This window comes from Pelodiscus sinensis, chromosome 1 (assembly GCF_049634645.1).
Source record: "Pelodiscus sinensis isolate JC-2024 chromosome 1, ASM4963464v1, whole genome shotgun sequence".
NCBI classification, from domain to species: Eukaryota; Metazoa; Chordata; order Testudines; family Trionychidae; genus Pelodiscus; species Pelodiscus sinensis.
The window spans coordinates 266,326,337-266,341,758 of NC_134711.1; the positions used below are offsets into that span (position 1 = coordinate 266,326,337).

The 15,422-nt window shown below is 39.5% G+C and overlaps 1 protein-coding gene across 17 annotated transcripts in view; it reads left to right on the forward strand.

Moving 5' to 3' along the window:
- Positions 1 to 15,422, forward strand: part of MYCBP2 (MYC binding protein 2) — a 368,898-nt gene that overhangs the window by 88,319 nt on the left and 265,157 nt on the right. For 16 of the 17 annotated variants that reach the window (XM_075918843.1, XM_075918845.1, XM_075918849.1 and 13 more), the window contains exons 18-20: positions 9,052 to 9,159; positions 10,974 to 11,093; positions 13,272 to 13,353. In XM_075918843.1, coding sequence (XP_075774958.1) covers positions 9,052 to 9,159; positions 10,974 to 11,093; positions 13,272 to 13,353 — 310 coding nt within the window. The remainder of the gene's footprint in view (positions 1 to 9,051; positions 9,160 to 10,973; positions 11,094 to 13,271; positions 13,354 to 15,422) is intronic. The other variant, XM_075918848.1, reaches the window with a different exon arrangement.

The following is a 15,422-nucleotide window of genomic DNA, read 5'->3' on the forward strand; positions in this document are numbered from 1 at the left end:
CTCTTACTACAATTTAAGCTCCGCCCAGCACCAACTCCTGCTCCCGACTGCTTTCTGCCTCTGAAATAGAGGTCAGGAGTCCAGCATGCCATAGCTGGGTGCCAGGTGTGGTCAGGAGACTGGTGCACAGGGTGCTGGGCTGCTTGGCTTAGCAGGGAGGCAGGGGTGGACTGGCAGGGCAGTGGGGCTAGCAGGAAGAGAAGGGGTGGTGGCTGATCCAGGGCTTGGGAGCCTGGTAGCAGGGGCATCTGAAATGACCTTCCCTAGTCTGGAAAAATCTCTGATCTGGGACCGGTAGTAGACTATTCTTTTACAACTCTGGTTTGGAGTGAATATCATTATGGTACTTTTTCAGATATAAATGTATCTGTTTTGAGACACAAACTTTATATTATGTTAATGCTTAGAATGTGCCAACATTTTCCAGCCTGAAAGCCAATCAATGCTTGGAAAGATTTTTTTTTATGTCTGTTTTACTTGCATATACTTAGGAAATCACTCGCTTTCTTCCCTTCTTATAGTTTTAAAGTTAGTGGGTACAGTAGACTTCTGATAATCCGGAACCTATGGGACCTAGGTGGTGCCGGATTATCAGATATGCCGGACTATCAGGAGGTACTATAAGTTGGTTATATATATACTGTATACATTATATACTGTATATAAAGTGTTCTTAACCCTTTTTATTGTACATACTGTATACAGTATACTGTAATGTTTTAGTTTTGTTAAGCCTTTTTTACCCTTTTTGCTCAGTTCAGCTGCTGCCACTGTTACCTTGTGACTCAGTTTTTGCCGAAGCTCACTCACTAGGCTCTTGCTATTTTGATGCCGGACTATCAGGAGTGCTGGATTATTGGATGCCGGACTATTGGAGTTTTACTGTATTTGTAATAGCTTCCTATCCCAAGAAAAGATTTTTTTTTTCTTTCCATGAATGTGAATATTTCTCTTTTATTTGGGGAGGAGGAGAAGGGACTTCTTTGAATAGTGTATCTTGCTTTTGGAGGTCTCTTATCATGAGCCAAGCGGTGGATAAGTGGCACAGCTGTCTCATTTTTGGGGGTTTATATAGTTTCTATACCATAGAAGTACTCTGACTTAGCAAATATGATTTTAAAAAAAACCCACTGAATTGAATTGGTACAAACTAAAGTAGACACATTTTCACTGGTTTATGTATTGCTTACATGATTTTAATTCAAATTAGTATGATTGATGCAAGCCAAACTGATTAAAGAAAGGATTGAATGATAGTATATCTTCAGTATGGGTTTCCACTAACTGAGTTTGATAGATTTTTTTTTAAATATACCAGTGAAATTTCATAATAAAGAAAAGATTGGCAAGGATTTAATAGAATTGGGTTTGTTTTGTCTGCAAAAGAAAGGACTGAGAAGGGGAAGTAATAGCTTTCAAGCACCTAAAAGGATGTTACATGGAGGAAGGAGAAAAATTATTCTCCTTAACTTATGATGGTAGCACAAGAAGCAGTGGGCTTAAATTGCATTAAGGAAGGTTTAGATTGGACATTTGGAAAAACTTCCTTATTGTCAGGGTGGTTAAACAAGAAATAAATTGTCTAAGGAGGTTTTGGAATCTCCATGATTGGAGATTATTAAGAGCAGGGTAAGCAAACACCTGTCAGGGCTAGAGTAGATGGTGCTTAGTCTTCCCATGAGTTCATGGGTCTGGATTTGATGATCTCTCCTGGTTCCTTCTAGTCCTGGTATCTGTGATTCTGTGGATAGTTGTATAAGTGTAATGCCTGTTAGAGACTTGTATATTGACATCAGCAGCATGGATTGGTGGTTTTGGAGGATTAATTGGTCCCATAGTCCAGGTTGCAATTCAATAGTGATAGGCAGTGGTCCAGAGGTCCATGCTAATCTGCTTAGATCTTGGTGGTAGGGGTGGTAGTAACTTTCTCAGCTTCATTTCTCCTGGCTTGCCTTGGTTGGCTATGATATAGAGGGGCTTCATCCTTCTCTAGATACTCAGTAGTCCCAGGCAGAGCCAGTCTTAAGTTCTTATCCTGCTCTCTGTGGGGATGATGTTTTTTGGGTGGTAAGTAGGCAATGAAGCAGTCAGATATATAGCCCCAGGTCTAATGGTGCAGCAGTTTATTCCAGTGCTTAACCATCTTGACAGGAAGCTTTTTTCTAATGTTTGATCTCATGCTTTGAGCAATTTAACCCATTGCTTCTTTTGTTATCATCAGAAGTTAAGGAGATCAATCCCCCCCCCCCCCCCCGCCCTTTCTGTGTACAGGCAGTCCCCGAGTTACGCGGATCCGACTTATGTCGGATCCGCAGTTACGAATGGGGCTTTTCTCGCCCCGGAGGACGGGAGCGGCGGGACTCCCAGATGTGCCGTGGTCTGCCGCCCCCGTCCTCCGGGGCGAGAAAAGCTGCTCCCCGTCTCCCTGGTCTGCAGGGAGACGGGGAGCAAAGCCTTGGAGCACGCCCACAGCGGGACAGCTCAAGCGTGCCCGGGCTGTACCGCTGTGGGTGTGCTCCAAGGCTTTGCTCCCTGTCTCCCTGCAGACCAGCAGACCAGGGAGATGGGGAGCAAAGCCTCGGAGCACGCCAGCAGTGGGACAGCCGCGGCGTGCCTGGACTGTCCTGCTGCCCGCGTGCTCTGCGGCTTTGCTCCGCGTCTCCCAGGTCAGTAGACCAGGGAGACGGAGCAAAGCTGTGGAGGACTTGGGCGGTCCCGCCACCCCCGTCTCCCTGGTCTGCTGGGGGGGGGGGTTGCAGCTAGTGCTCCCCTCACCCCCAGCAGACCAGGCTTTTCTTGCCTACCCCTGGGGTAGAGCAGCTGGGGGCTGCCGGGTTGGTCCCGCAGCGCCGCTCCGGACCAGCCCGGCAGCACCCCAGCTGCTCTGCCCCAGGCGTCCCCAAGTCAGCCACTGCTGAAACTGATCTGCTGCTGACGACAGGAAGCCCGAGGCAGAGTTGCTCTGCCCCAGGCTTCCTGGAATCAGCCGCTGATCAGTTTCAGCAGCAGCTGACTTGGTGACGCCTGGGTTTCTTAAGTTGAATCTGTATGTAAGTCAGAACTGGCGTCCAGATTCAGCCGCGGTTGAAACTGATCAGTTTCAGCAGCGGCTGATGCCAGTTCCGACTTACATACAGATTTAACTTAAGAACAAACCTACAGTCCCTATCTTGTACGTAACCCGGGGACTGCCTGTACTTGAAAACTATTATCATGTCCCCTCTCAGTCTTCTCTTTTCCAGGTTAAACTAATTTTTAAAAATCTTGATTGGTCCTTTTTTTTTGTTGGCCTTCTCTGGGCTGTCTACAATTTATCCACCTTTTACCTGAAACGTAGCATCTAGAACTGGACACAATTCTCCAGTTGAGGCCTAATCAGTGCTGAGTAGAGTGAAAGAATTGCTACTTGTGTCTTGCTTACAACATTCCTGCTAATGGGTTCCAGAATCATGTCTCCCCCCCTCCTTTTTTTTTTTGATAACAGTGTTACACTGTTAACTAATGTTTAGCCTGTGATCCACCATGAACCCCCAGATCCTTTTCTACAGTACTTCTTCAGGCAGTCCTTTTCCATTTTGTATGTGTGCCACTTTGCATTTGTTCTTACTGCATTTCTTCCTGTTTATCTCAGGCCATTTCTTCAGTTTGTCCAGCTCATGTTGCATTATAATCCTAACCTCCAAAGAACTTGCAATCCTGCCAAACTTTGTATCGTTCACTAACAGGGGTATTTTCTGTGCCTTTATCTAAATTATTGATGAAGATACTGAACAGAACTGGATATAGAATTGATCCCTGGATATTCACACTTGATATGCCCTTCCAATGAACCTCTGATAACTATTTTCTAGAATAATTTTCCAAAGAGTTCTGCTACTTATAGTAGCTCCATCTAGGTTGTATTTCCCTGGTTTGTTCGTCATGCAAGATGGTATCAAAAGCCTTACTAAAGTCATGCTATGTGACATATACCACTTTCCCCCATGTACAAAGCTTGTTACCCTGTCAAGGAATGCTATTAGGTTGGTTTGATGTGATATATTCTTGAAGAATTCATGGAGTGGGTTATTTTGACCTTATTATCTTCTAGGTATCTTAAAATTGGTTGCTTAATTATTTATTTGCTCCATTATCTTTCCTGGTATTGAAGTAAATCTGGCTTATCTGCAATTGCCTGGATTGTGCTTATTTTCCTGTTTCTGGATGGGCATTATATTTGTAGCTGGCCTGTAATGACCTCTTCCTCCCCACCCCCAGCCCATTACAGTCTAACTGCCTGGCCACACACCCCTGCTTCCCCCTTTCCCTTGATTCTGGCTCTTTCAGCTACAATTTAAGTTAGGCTTTTGTTATGTTAACCCATACAAGCAATACAATTTATGTTAGGATGTCAAAGCCAGTAAGGCCAGACAGTTGCTTAGAAACCATATTGCTGACTTAATGTATGGTTATGGAATGAGCTGCTTGAGTTCACCCTTTGTTTGATTATTCCTTAGCTGAGTCTGAGGACAGTAACAACATTTACCTTTTCTAGTTCCCTGGAATCTCTTCCATCTTCTACAACTTTAAAATATCAGAGGGGTAGCCGTGTTAGTCTGAATCTGCAAAAGCAACGAGGAGTCCTGTGGCACCTTATAGACTAACTGAAGTGTAGGAGCATAAGCTTTCGTGGGCAAAGACCCACTTCGTCAGATGCAAGACCCACTTCGTCTGACATGCATCTGACGAAGTGGGTCTTTGCCCACGAAAGCTTATGCTCCTACACTTCAGTTAGTCTATAAGGTGCCACAGGACTCCTCGTAACTTTAAAATAATTGCATATGGCTGAGATACCTCCTCGGTCAGCTCCTTATTCTAGGATGTATTTTGTAAGGCCTTTGTGCCTTGAAGACATCAAACTTGTCTAAATAATTTTAGCTTGTTCCTTCCATATTGTAGCATCTAATCCTACATAATTTTCAGTGGCATTCTTTATATTATCTGTCCTATTGCTACTAACTATTTTGAGCTCTCCCCTTCCCCCGTGGGATTTTCTGCAGTGCTCATCATTATTATTTGATTGCTTCTCAAATATCAGTTTATTTAATTTCACAACACTTCAGTTTTGCAAGGGGCTATTATTAATCCTCATTTATACATGAGGAACTGAAGCACAGAGATGAAGGTGAAAGGTATCCACTAATTATGGATGCTCAGGTTGAGGAAACAGTATCTGATCTTTTTTAGTGTACTTATATAGCACTTTATATGTTCAAAGCACAGCTGCAGTTGATGTCATTTTGTAGTTGTTAATGCTCAGTGGAGCTGTTAATGCTCAGTACATAGATTTGCAAAAGATGAGGCAGGGACCCTCCAGATAAGTGCCCTTCTATATAACTCTGATTTGTCTCAGAGCAGGTCCAGGAGAGAATAAGGCAGCAGTCCTGTTGAGGAACTGATAACCATGTAATTAAATGCATGTATGATCATGCATAGGCACAAGTTAAAGGATCCAAATTAAAGTTGCCAAGGCAACCTTAATGGTGGCATTTCCTAACTTTTCAGTGCTTGACTTTTCAGTCCTAATGTTCTTCTAATAATTTTAGTGTGTGTAATTTCATAGGTTTTTAAAAAAGGAAACAGGAAAAATATCCAGAAATTCCATCATATTGCCATAATTCATCGGCAGTGTTGAACCTGAAAATCTCATATTACAGGTCTTTGGCAATTGGCTAAGGGAATAACTGATAGCAGTAGTGGGGTTTTCATGTTTGTGTACCCAAACACTAGAGTGGGATGAGATACCCATTTTGAGAGTGAATTTTTAAGATATTTGCTGACAGCAGAGGAATTCTGAGATTCTGTACTATTGATTAAATTCTAGGCTGTGAATGGAAGTGTGCTCTAGTACTCGCAGACCTTTCTGCTTGTTCCCTTCTGTCTCCACTCCTTCCAGTTTGTCCCAGAACTGTCCCTTTGCCACCCATCTCTTTGTCTCATTTTCCTCACCAAACAAATCTAAGTCTTCATCTTTAAGTTTTCTCTTCACACTGCCAATCTTTTTGCCCAGTTAATTTGTCACTTAGCTCTTGGACTCCGTTTCCCAGTTATTGCCTTTCCCCCGTTCCCTTGGCCTGCAAGTCCTAATTCTCCCCTCTTAGCACTTCAGCTGACTATTTATTTTCCATCCTCCCCCATTTCTCCCCCCCCCCCTTTCTAATCTGTTTGCCCTGCTAAAGTTCTTTTGGCCACTCTCCTCCTCTCATGTTCCCTTTCCCAGTTTCCTCATTCCTGGCTTCTATTCCATCTGGACTCTTAGTCCTAGTCTACACTGGCATGTTTTGTCTCTAAAAACTGCCTTTTGTTGACAAAATAGTGAGAGTGTACACACTACAATGTAACTTTTTCCCAACAAAACACCCAGTTATGGCAACAGAAAACTTCCTCTCCTGTGAGAGATGTTCGTCTTTTTCTCTCCCTTTATTATTGACACAGAACCAGTATGGATTCTGTTTGTTTTGTTGAGGGAACTGGCTTCTGCCGGTATCCCACAATGCCTTCCCTGATGCCTGTGCTCAGTTTTATGATCTCTTCTGCTCTGCGGCCTTGTGCCCCTCTGCTTTCAAAGCTCCAGGAAGTATCTGACAGCTAAGTGAGCAGCTCCATTTGAGGAACAACAAAAAGAGCAAATAATTGGAATGCTCCCGTTGTGCCCTGCTAAAAACACTACCTGTTGCAGGGCAAAGGCTGGAGAGATTGCTGTGCTGCTTTGACATTTCTCAGCATGGAGAACTCAGAGCTACTTGGGATGCTTCTCCCAGTAGCTTAAAATGCTGTGAAGAGAATTCCAAGAAGCACAGGGATTTTTCCTTCCCACTGCACTGCACTGCACTGTGGGATGCTTACTCACATTGCTAGTGCCTGTGTCAACAGAGAGAGCAAAGCAATGTGGCCATGAAATGTGGACAGTGGGAGGTAGAAAGAAGTTTGACTGGATTTCCCTATTGCTGGCTTTGCATGTCCCCACACCTTCCCAATGTAGACGTAACCTTGGTGATGATGTAGTGAAGATAAAACTCGACAGATGTAAAGATGACAACTGTGTGACAAAAAAGGGTGAAAAGTGAAAAATATTACCAGAAGTGAGATTCAGGACAGAGAGGATTTTAGAAGATGCGAAAGAGATTTGGAACCAGAAAGAGTTTAGTTTTTTATATGTTGAGTTTGAGTATAGTCAAGACACCCTGGATATAGACAATAGGAGGCTGAACAAAAAAGAAATGGTCCAGTAGAGAATAATATCTGAGTCACTGGTATAGAAATGTTGAAGCTATGACCATGGGTATGCTTTTTCATGATAGGAGAGGCAGATCATTAGAGCCCTGCAAATTCATGGATAGCTACTTTATATCTGTGGGCATCTGCATCTGTGGATCATTTTTGAGGATACAGCTGTGGATGCAGATACAAATTTTGTATCTAATATCCTGCATATTTGTGGATATCCACTTTATATTTGTGGGTATCCACATCTGCAGATGTGTATGCGGATATCTGCCAATGATTTTTGCAGATATGGATACCAGTTTTGGTAGGGCTCTACAGAGCTCTCCAGTTCACCAACAGATTGTGGTGGATGATTTATGATGATCATAAAGAACAAGTAAAGAGTGACAAAATGAAGAGGTTGGAGAAATAGCAGGAGTTCAGGGGCTCTGAAATTTGAGGAAAGAACTGATACAAAAAGGTACACATGACACAGATTAGACAGATGGTGAACGGAAGCCTAGAGATTACCAGGATGAGCTGATTAGTAATCTTGATGGGGAGGAAGGAAAATTCAGTTATACATAGTGAAACTTACAAATATTTGCACATGAAAGAGCCAATGAAATAAGATTCAGGGGAAAGAGATGAGGCTCCATTCAAAAAGCTCATAAGTTGGAAGGGATATTGTCAATGGACTATAAACACAGATTCTGACTTCTCTTTTGAGCTCAGTGATAGCCCATTGACTTCAGTGGGAGAAGAATGAGGCCCTTCATTTGAATGTCTCTGGTTACAAAGAATACATGGTGAAAAATAAAGCACATGATATACAAGCAAAACATTTTCATACAGAATTATTTTTAAAAGTTTTACATAAAGCATCTACAAGGCATTTTTATTGTAACATATTTTTGTAGAGAGTACTTAGACACAAAATGTAATCCTGGGACCTTTTAAATAAATAAATTGAATAGTATAGTCAAGAGCAAGTATGTTCTCGAATGTGTGTCCTTTAAAAGAAACATTCATAAAATAATTTGTAAGATTTGAAGTATTCCATTGTAAATATGTCGCTATAATAAACCATCAAAGCACATACTTCTAAATAACAGCTTCTCCAGAAGAAATGACTATAGATATTGATAATTTTATAGACATTATTTATGAATTACACATTTAGAAAATGTGACAAACCATATAATTTTCTGTTTTAGCTTTGACATGGTGATATTTAAATATTGTGTGTCAAATGAATAATACTTTGTAGCATAATACAAGTTGCACTTCTATAAACTGGAACTCTTTGGAGGGAGGCAGGAATTTTGGTTGGGTGGCAGGATAGTGGGGAGCAGTCAGCTGGGGGTGGGGGGGCAGAAATGACCTCCCCTGATCTGGCAAAATCCTTCATCTGGGACCACTCAGTTCCTTAGGGTGCAGGACCAGGGAGGTACAACCTGTAGAATAGCCTGCAATGCATGGTATGTAAAAGTTCTTGTGCAACTGTTTAGGGCTTAAGTCTTAACCAGCTTTCAAGTTGTATAGTCTCATAGTCTGTAAGGTTCCATATTTATAAATTAAGGCAAAATCTGTGTCGTCTTTGAGAGAATTACTGCATCTTTAAATAATATTTTGATCTTGTCTTCAAGAAGTATCAAATTAACTTATTTTTCACCATGTAAAGTGCAAGAACCAATGTAGAATTAGAATCATTTTTCACCTTTTTAATTTGAATTATTTTTTGTTTGAACACACTGTTTCCATTTTGTGAGCTTTCCTATGCATGTGAAAAATGTTTCTCCTCAGGCCCCCTTGTATTTCCTGGTCCTAGTTTTATGAATCATCGAGAGCAGGCTCTAGCCAGAATCAGACCCCATCCAGCACAGCTAAAGCATAAGCGGGACAAGCACAAAGGTATTTGGTCTTCCTTATTGACTAGGAGGGACATATGCCCATCCTCCCAGTCATTTCTTCCGTCCATTAAATCTTTGTTCTCAGAATCTTTGCACAAAAATTATTATGTTCTTTCCTTGTTAGTCTTCTGTAACCTGAGGAGAAAGAAAACACTCTTTATATGCTTAATTACTTTAAAAGTATAAGTGTTTGACATCCTACATCATCTTGTTTTTTTCTTTGATAAAATGTTATTTTTGGTTTTTTACTCATTTGTTTAAATAAAACAACTTTCTAACTTTTTCATTGGTACAGGTAATTTGAGTATGGCATATGCATTGTTTTCATTTTATTGTCTTAATTTTATGATCTTGCATAACACGTAGCTGTTTCAGTTGCTAAAACATTGATTATATTAGACTCATTAATTCAGAGTTCCTGTTTGATTTTCTTTAGATTTGTCTTCTATATGTAAGCTTTTTTTGATACTTCTGGTTTACAAATGTTAATTACTCAGTAAAAAAAAAAATTTAGGTAGCAGAAGACATATCAAAAGTACTGACACATTGTGTGCTTTCAAAGCTTGCAGCAAGTAGTTGGCTTCCATCAACTTTTGGGAATAAAGCAGTGGTCATTGTAATCATAAAATGAATAGGGTAATTTCCTCACTCACTTTGTGAATTTTCTCTTGTTTTTTCTGTCCAAGTTCCTGTCCCGTGTGTGTGTGTGTGTGTGTGTGTTTTAAGGTGATCATGACATAACAGTAGTTGTTTACTGACCTTTTGTTAGCAGCAACAGGATGCTCTGGTGCTCTTGTGGCTATCAGCAGTAGCAAGACCAGCAAATTAAAGGACAGTAATTATACTTACTCTTTCCATGGAGTTTTTATGACCAGCTCTCTTTACCTCACCAGCTCTGTTTAATGATGAGGGGCTTGCTCCGTGTTCCTTTGTGTTGCTAGCTTCCTGCATGTATTTATGCAAGCTCCCTTGCTTATTTCCATGTGCAAATATAACTTCATTGCCAATCTGTTTCATAGTATCCAAAAGTGATACCCTAGTTTGTAGAAAAGATATTTTAGATCACTTTCAGAAGTTTACCGAGAGAACCTACTTTGTTATCTCTAACTCTGTACCTGGTACCTAGTAGCAAATTGTAGCAAACATTGACGTGGAAAAATTGTTGTGGTATTTAAACTAAAACAAAACAAAACAAACCCCACAGTCCAAACCACTAAAATAGATTCTGAAACGTGTATCTTGAACAAATTCTAATGTGTTTGGTGACAAAGGGTTTACTAGCACTTGTTTGGAATGAACTACATTTATGATTTTGTAAAACAGAGGTAACATGGCCAGCTCAAGCTCATGCAAAATCTCTCACCCACGTACACACCATTGTGATTGTATAATAAGGGGCAGATGAAGGAATGGTTATTTTATTTGTAAATTGATAGCACTATATATGTAACTGTTTTCCTAAAGAAGTGTAGGTGCAATAAATTTTCATGCAACAATTTTATTTATTTCACACAAATGCATTATATTCCTGTTTTGCTGAGTTAAATTAACTTCTTCATTCTGAAGAAGTTATTAACTAGGTTCAGATCTTTACATAATAGCAGATTCTGTTTGCAAATAGAATTTCAATGCATCATGGCTCAAAATCTGCTTTATTACCAATATATTTATTTTGACTTCTGTAATCTGCTGTACTATGGGTTGTTTTTGCTGTTACTTTGTTCAATGTTTTCTTTTCTCACCCTGCACATTGTTCCTTAGTCTTAAATTTGACTCTTAAAAAGAATAAGGATATAACTGTAATTATATTTGTAGACGGAAGTGGAGAAAGGGGTGAGAAGGATGCCAGCAAAATCACAACTTATCCTCCAGGGGCTGTCCATTTTGACTGTGAACTCCGGGCAGTGCAAGTCAGTTGTGGATTTCACCATTCAGGTAGAAAACTACAGCTTTTATGTAATGCATGTATTGAAAAATTTTTTTGATCAGATATCCTTCCATTCATATAACTGCCATAAACTGTGTGTTCTAAGGAAATGTGTGTTAATTCTTACCCAAGTAAGCCTAAAATCATTGATGTTTTGGGGTTACAGTAGAACTTCAGATTTATGAACACTTTAGGAGTGGAGGTTGTTCATAACTCTAAACAAAGCATTATGGTTCTTTCAGACGTTTACAACTAAATTGACTAATACAGATTTGAAATTTTACTGTGCAGAAGAAAAATGCTGCTTTCCCTATTTTTTTTATTTGTTGTTTTTTTAAAGTAATTGATATTTAATACAGTAAAGGTTGAACCTTTCTAGTCCAGCACCCTCAGAACCTAACTGGGCTGAACCAGAGCATTCGTTGAACCACTGGAGGTCAATGTTGTCTAGCAGCTTTACCAACACTTCTATTGCTTACTAGCTCTTAGCAGACATTGGGGTAAATTAGAGCTAAATAATAGCACAGAACATTGAGAACCAGGATTGGTGGCTATAAACAAACATTATGGGATTGCAGGAAGCTTGGTCAAACCCATGGGTGGATATATGGCTAACTGAAATCATGCTGGACCACACATGTTGCTGGACCAGAAAAGTTCAACCTGTACTGTACTCTGTTTGCAGGTGGTTTTTTAATTATTATTATTATTTATTATTATTTGCTGCTGCCTGACTTTGTATTTGTGTTCAAATGAGGTGTGTGTGGTTGATTGGTCAATTCTTAACTCTAGTGTTCATGACTGAGTTTCTGTTTTAATTCCAGTATTCAGCATTCTACTCTGTTGGGGTGCGACGGACTGATTAGCTTAACATCTGGAGCCAACTTTATTCCTTTTCTTAACCCTCCTTTAGTGGTAGAACCATATAGTGGTTAAGAATCCACCTTCTAATCTACTTCACTCATCCTGTCAGTTTCCATTCTAATTCTGAACTGTTCAGGGGATGGGTACCATGTGGCCTGCATAAATTCTTAACTCCTGCGTATGGTAGAACTGCATCTGCTATGCTTCCATGGGCCCTTAGTTCCCAAAGTAGGATACAGTTTAACAACAAAGCAAATATTTATTATAATAATTTTAGTGGGCTTTTCTTCTTAAGTGCAATATGGAGTATCTTTAAAGTAAATTATAATGAGCATAGATTAAAGCCTCCCAAATCATTCCTTGAATAGAAAAATATTTTAAAATGCAGTTATGATTGCAAAATATTATCCTTTTTTATTCAAGAAAATGATTTCATGGTGTCAATATGCCTGAGTTGCAGGTTCTATGTTGTGTTTTGAACAATACTAAAGAACTTTAAGTGAAGAAATTTAAACACAATTCAGACGTATTGGGAAGTATGGAAATTAATCGAAATTAGTGAATTGTAGTATAGTGTAGATACAGTAACATATTTTAAGCCCTCTAATAAAAGTCTTGAAAGTGTTTTTTAATGGTGGGATAATATTTTTCCCCATAAAGATGAAAATCAGTCTGTCCCAGTTCTTAATAGGCAACCAAATGTAATAGATGCTTATGGCAGTAAGTTAACCAGTAATATAATCCAGCAGTTTCTCTAATTTTGCTCTGATTGCTACTTCGTTACTTTCAAATGAAAATCTGATGATTTTTGTAATTGAAGTGTTACGCAAAACATATTTGAACTAGCTAGTTCTGTATGCATGTTTAACAGATGAAAAATGTAATATTAAGTTAGCATTAAGCATTACAGTAGCTTTTCTCTTACCAGGGAATAGGTTCAATTTGGGAAGGGATAGCTCAGTGGTTTGAGCATTAGCCTATTAAACCCAGGGGTCTAGAGCAAATCTGTCAAGGATGGTACTTGGTCCTGCCATGAGGGCAAAGGACTGGACTCAATGACCTGTTACGGTCCCTTCCAGCTCAATGAGATGGGTAATATCTCCATATTACATTACATTACATTACATTACATATGTTATTACAGTACATATGTTGGGCTACTGTCAGGCACAAGCTAATTTTATGAAAGTCTTTTCAGGATCAACAGCTTTATAAGTTTAAAAACAAAGTGAGTAAATTACACACAAAGCCAGGAATGTGTGAAGTCTTCCAGATTGTCAGGGGAAAAAAATCTGAAAAAACCCCCAACATTTTATTTTTAGTGGTATTGATGGAGAATGGTGATGTTTACACATTTGGATATGGGCAGCATGGACAACTGGGACATGGAGATGTTAATTCCAGGTATGTTGTAAACAGATTAAAGGACATATTTGTACTATTGAATTTCTTTCTGTTTCTATGAATGAAATTATATATAATGGATATATTCTCCCTGCTTAGATGATGCAAGGAGAAATATTCATGAGTTACATAAGTAGAGGAGGACTTCCGTAAATTCTTATAAAAATCTTAGAAAATATCTCCTGGAGTGTGCTCAAAACCATTTTCAGCTGTTTCCAACTTTATTTTCCTATAATAAGTTAAAAGCATTTAGTCTTCAAATAACCGTTGATCTCAAGGATTAAATATTGTGTTGCTGTGTCTTGAAGCAAAATAAATTAGTTACAGGAATTTACTCTGAAGAAAAGTGCTTCCCTCTATTAAGAGTTCCTAAACAAAAAAGAAAGAAATATCAGGAAGGGACTTTGCTCAGATGTTTTAAGAACAAACTATCTCCCTTCTAGCAGATAGCAGCCAGGAAAAATTTCAGTCCCAAAAGTATTTCAGCAACTGTAGTTTATGGAAACTATCATACAATTCAAAGTGCGTAACTTTTTCTTTGGTTTTAAAATTTCTGTGCACTGTCTGAGCCCAAAGATTAAATGTTTTATGAGAGTTATTGCAGACTCCCTTCATGTATTGCAGTTTCTAGACATATTAGGACTGCAATGCATAAAGACTGTAGTGCCAAAAAGTCTACAAAGTTTTAAGATCCATAAGGCAATAGTATATGTACTGTTATTCTTATGCACTGAAGAACTTCTGTAAAGACACCTCTGAAGCATATTATGTTTCTTACAATAATGCTTAAAGACTAACCCAGAATGAGGTCTCATTGTGCTAGGCACTGTACAAATAAAGATGGTCCTTGCCCCGAAGAGTGTACTGTTGCGATAGACACAGTGTGGGAAAAGGGATAAAACACACAAGTAAGGCAAACTGTGTGATGGTAGCAAATGTCATGTTTTATGGTTGGTGAGTATTTGGATGGGCTTATGCAATAAGCTAAATGAAAATGCACGCTGAAGGGAAACCAGAAGAGGGGGACCTCGAGCTCATCTAGTTCAGTCCCCTGAACTTATGACAGGACTACTAAGTATTCTCTAGGCCTTTCCTGGCAGGTGTTTGTCTAATCTGCTCATAAAAATCTCCAAGGATGGAGATTCCACAACTTCCCAGGGAAATTCATTTCAATTTAACTGCTCTGACATGAAGTATTTCCTGATGTCCAACCTAAACCTCCCTTACTGCAGTGTAAGCCCTTTGCTTCTTGTCCTGTCCTCAGAGGTTAAGAACAACAGTTCTTCCTCCTACTACTACTCATAATCTTTTATGAATTTGAAAATAGTTTTTTCCCCTCTGTCCTCTCTTTTTCGAATTAAACAAATTGATTTTTTTCAATCTTGCCTCATGAGTCATGCATTCCTCACTTTTAATCATTTATGATGATCTTTTCTGGCCTGTCTGCAGTTCATCCACTTCTTTCCTCAAGTGTGGCATCCTGTTGAGGCCTAATCAGACCAGAGTAGAACAGAAGAATTAGTACTTTTGTCTTGCTTGCAACACACCTGCTAATACATTCCAGGATGATGTGTGCTTGTTATTCTTTTTCAACAGTGTTACGCTATTGACTCATATTTAACTTGTGGTGCACTGTGACTCCTAGATCACTTGTTGCATTATTCCTAGGCACTCATTTCCTATTTTGTGTGTGCAACTGATAGTCCCTTATTAATTGGAGTTCTTTGCCATTGACCATATTGAATATCATCCTATTTACTCTCCAGTTTGTCCAGATTAATTTGAATATTAATCCTATCCTCCGAAGTGCTTGCAACTTTTCCTGTTCGGTATCATCCACAGACTATACAAGGGTACTCTCTATGCCAGTGTTCCTTAAACTTTTTAAGACCGAGGAACACCAAACAATTTATTTTTCTGAGGAACACCAAGGATTTTTTAAGCCAAAAAAAAAAAAAAAAAAGATGGGGGGATTACATAAGAACGGCCGTACTGGGTCAGACCAAAGGTCCATCTAGCCCAATAGCCTGTCTGCCAACAGTGGCCAGCACCAAGTGCCCCAGAGGGAG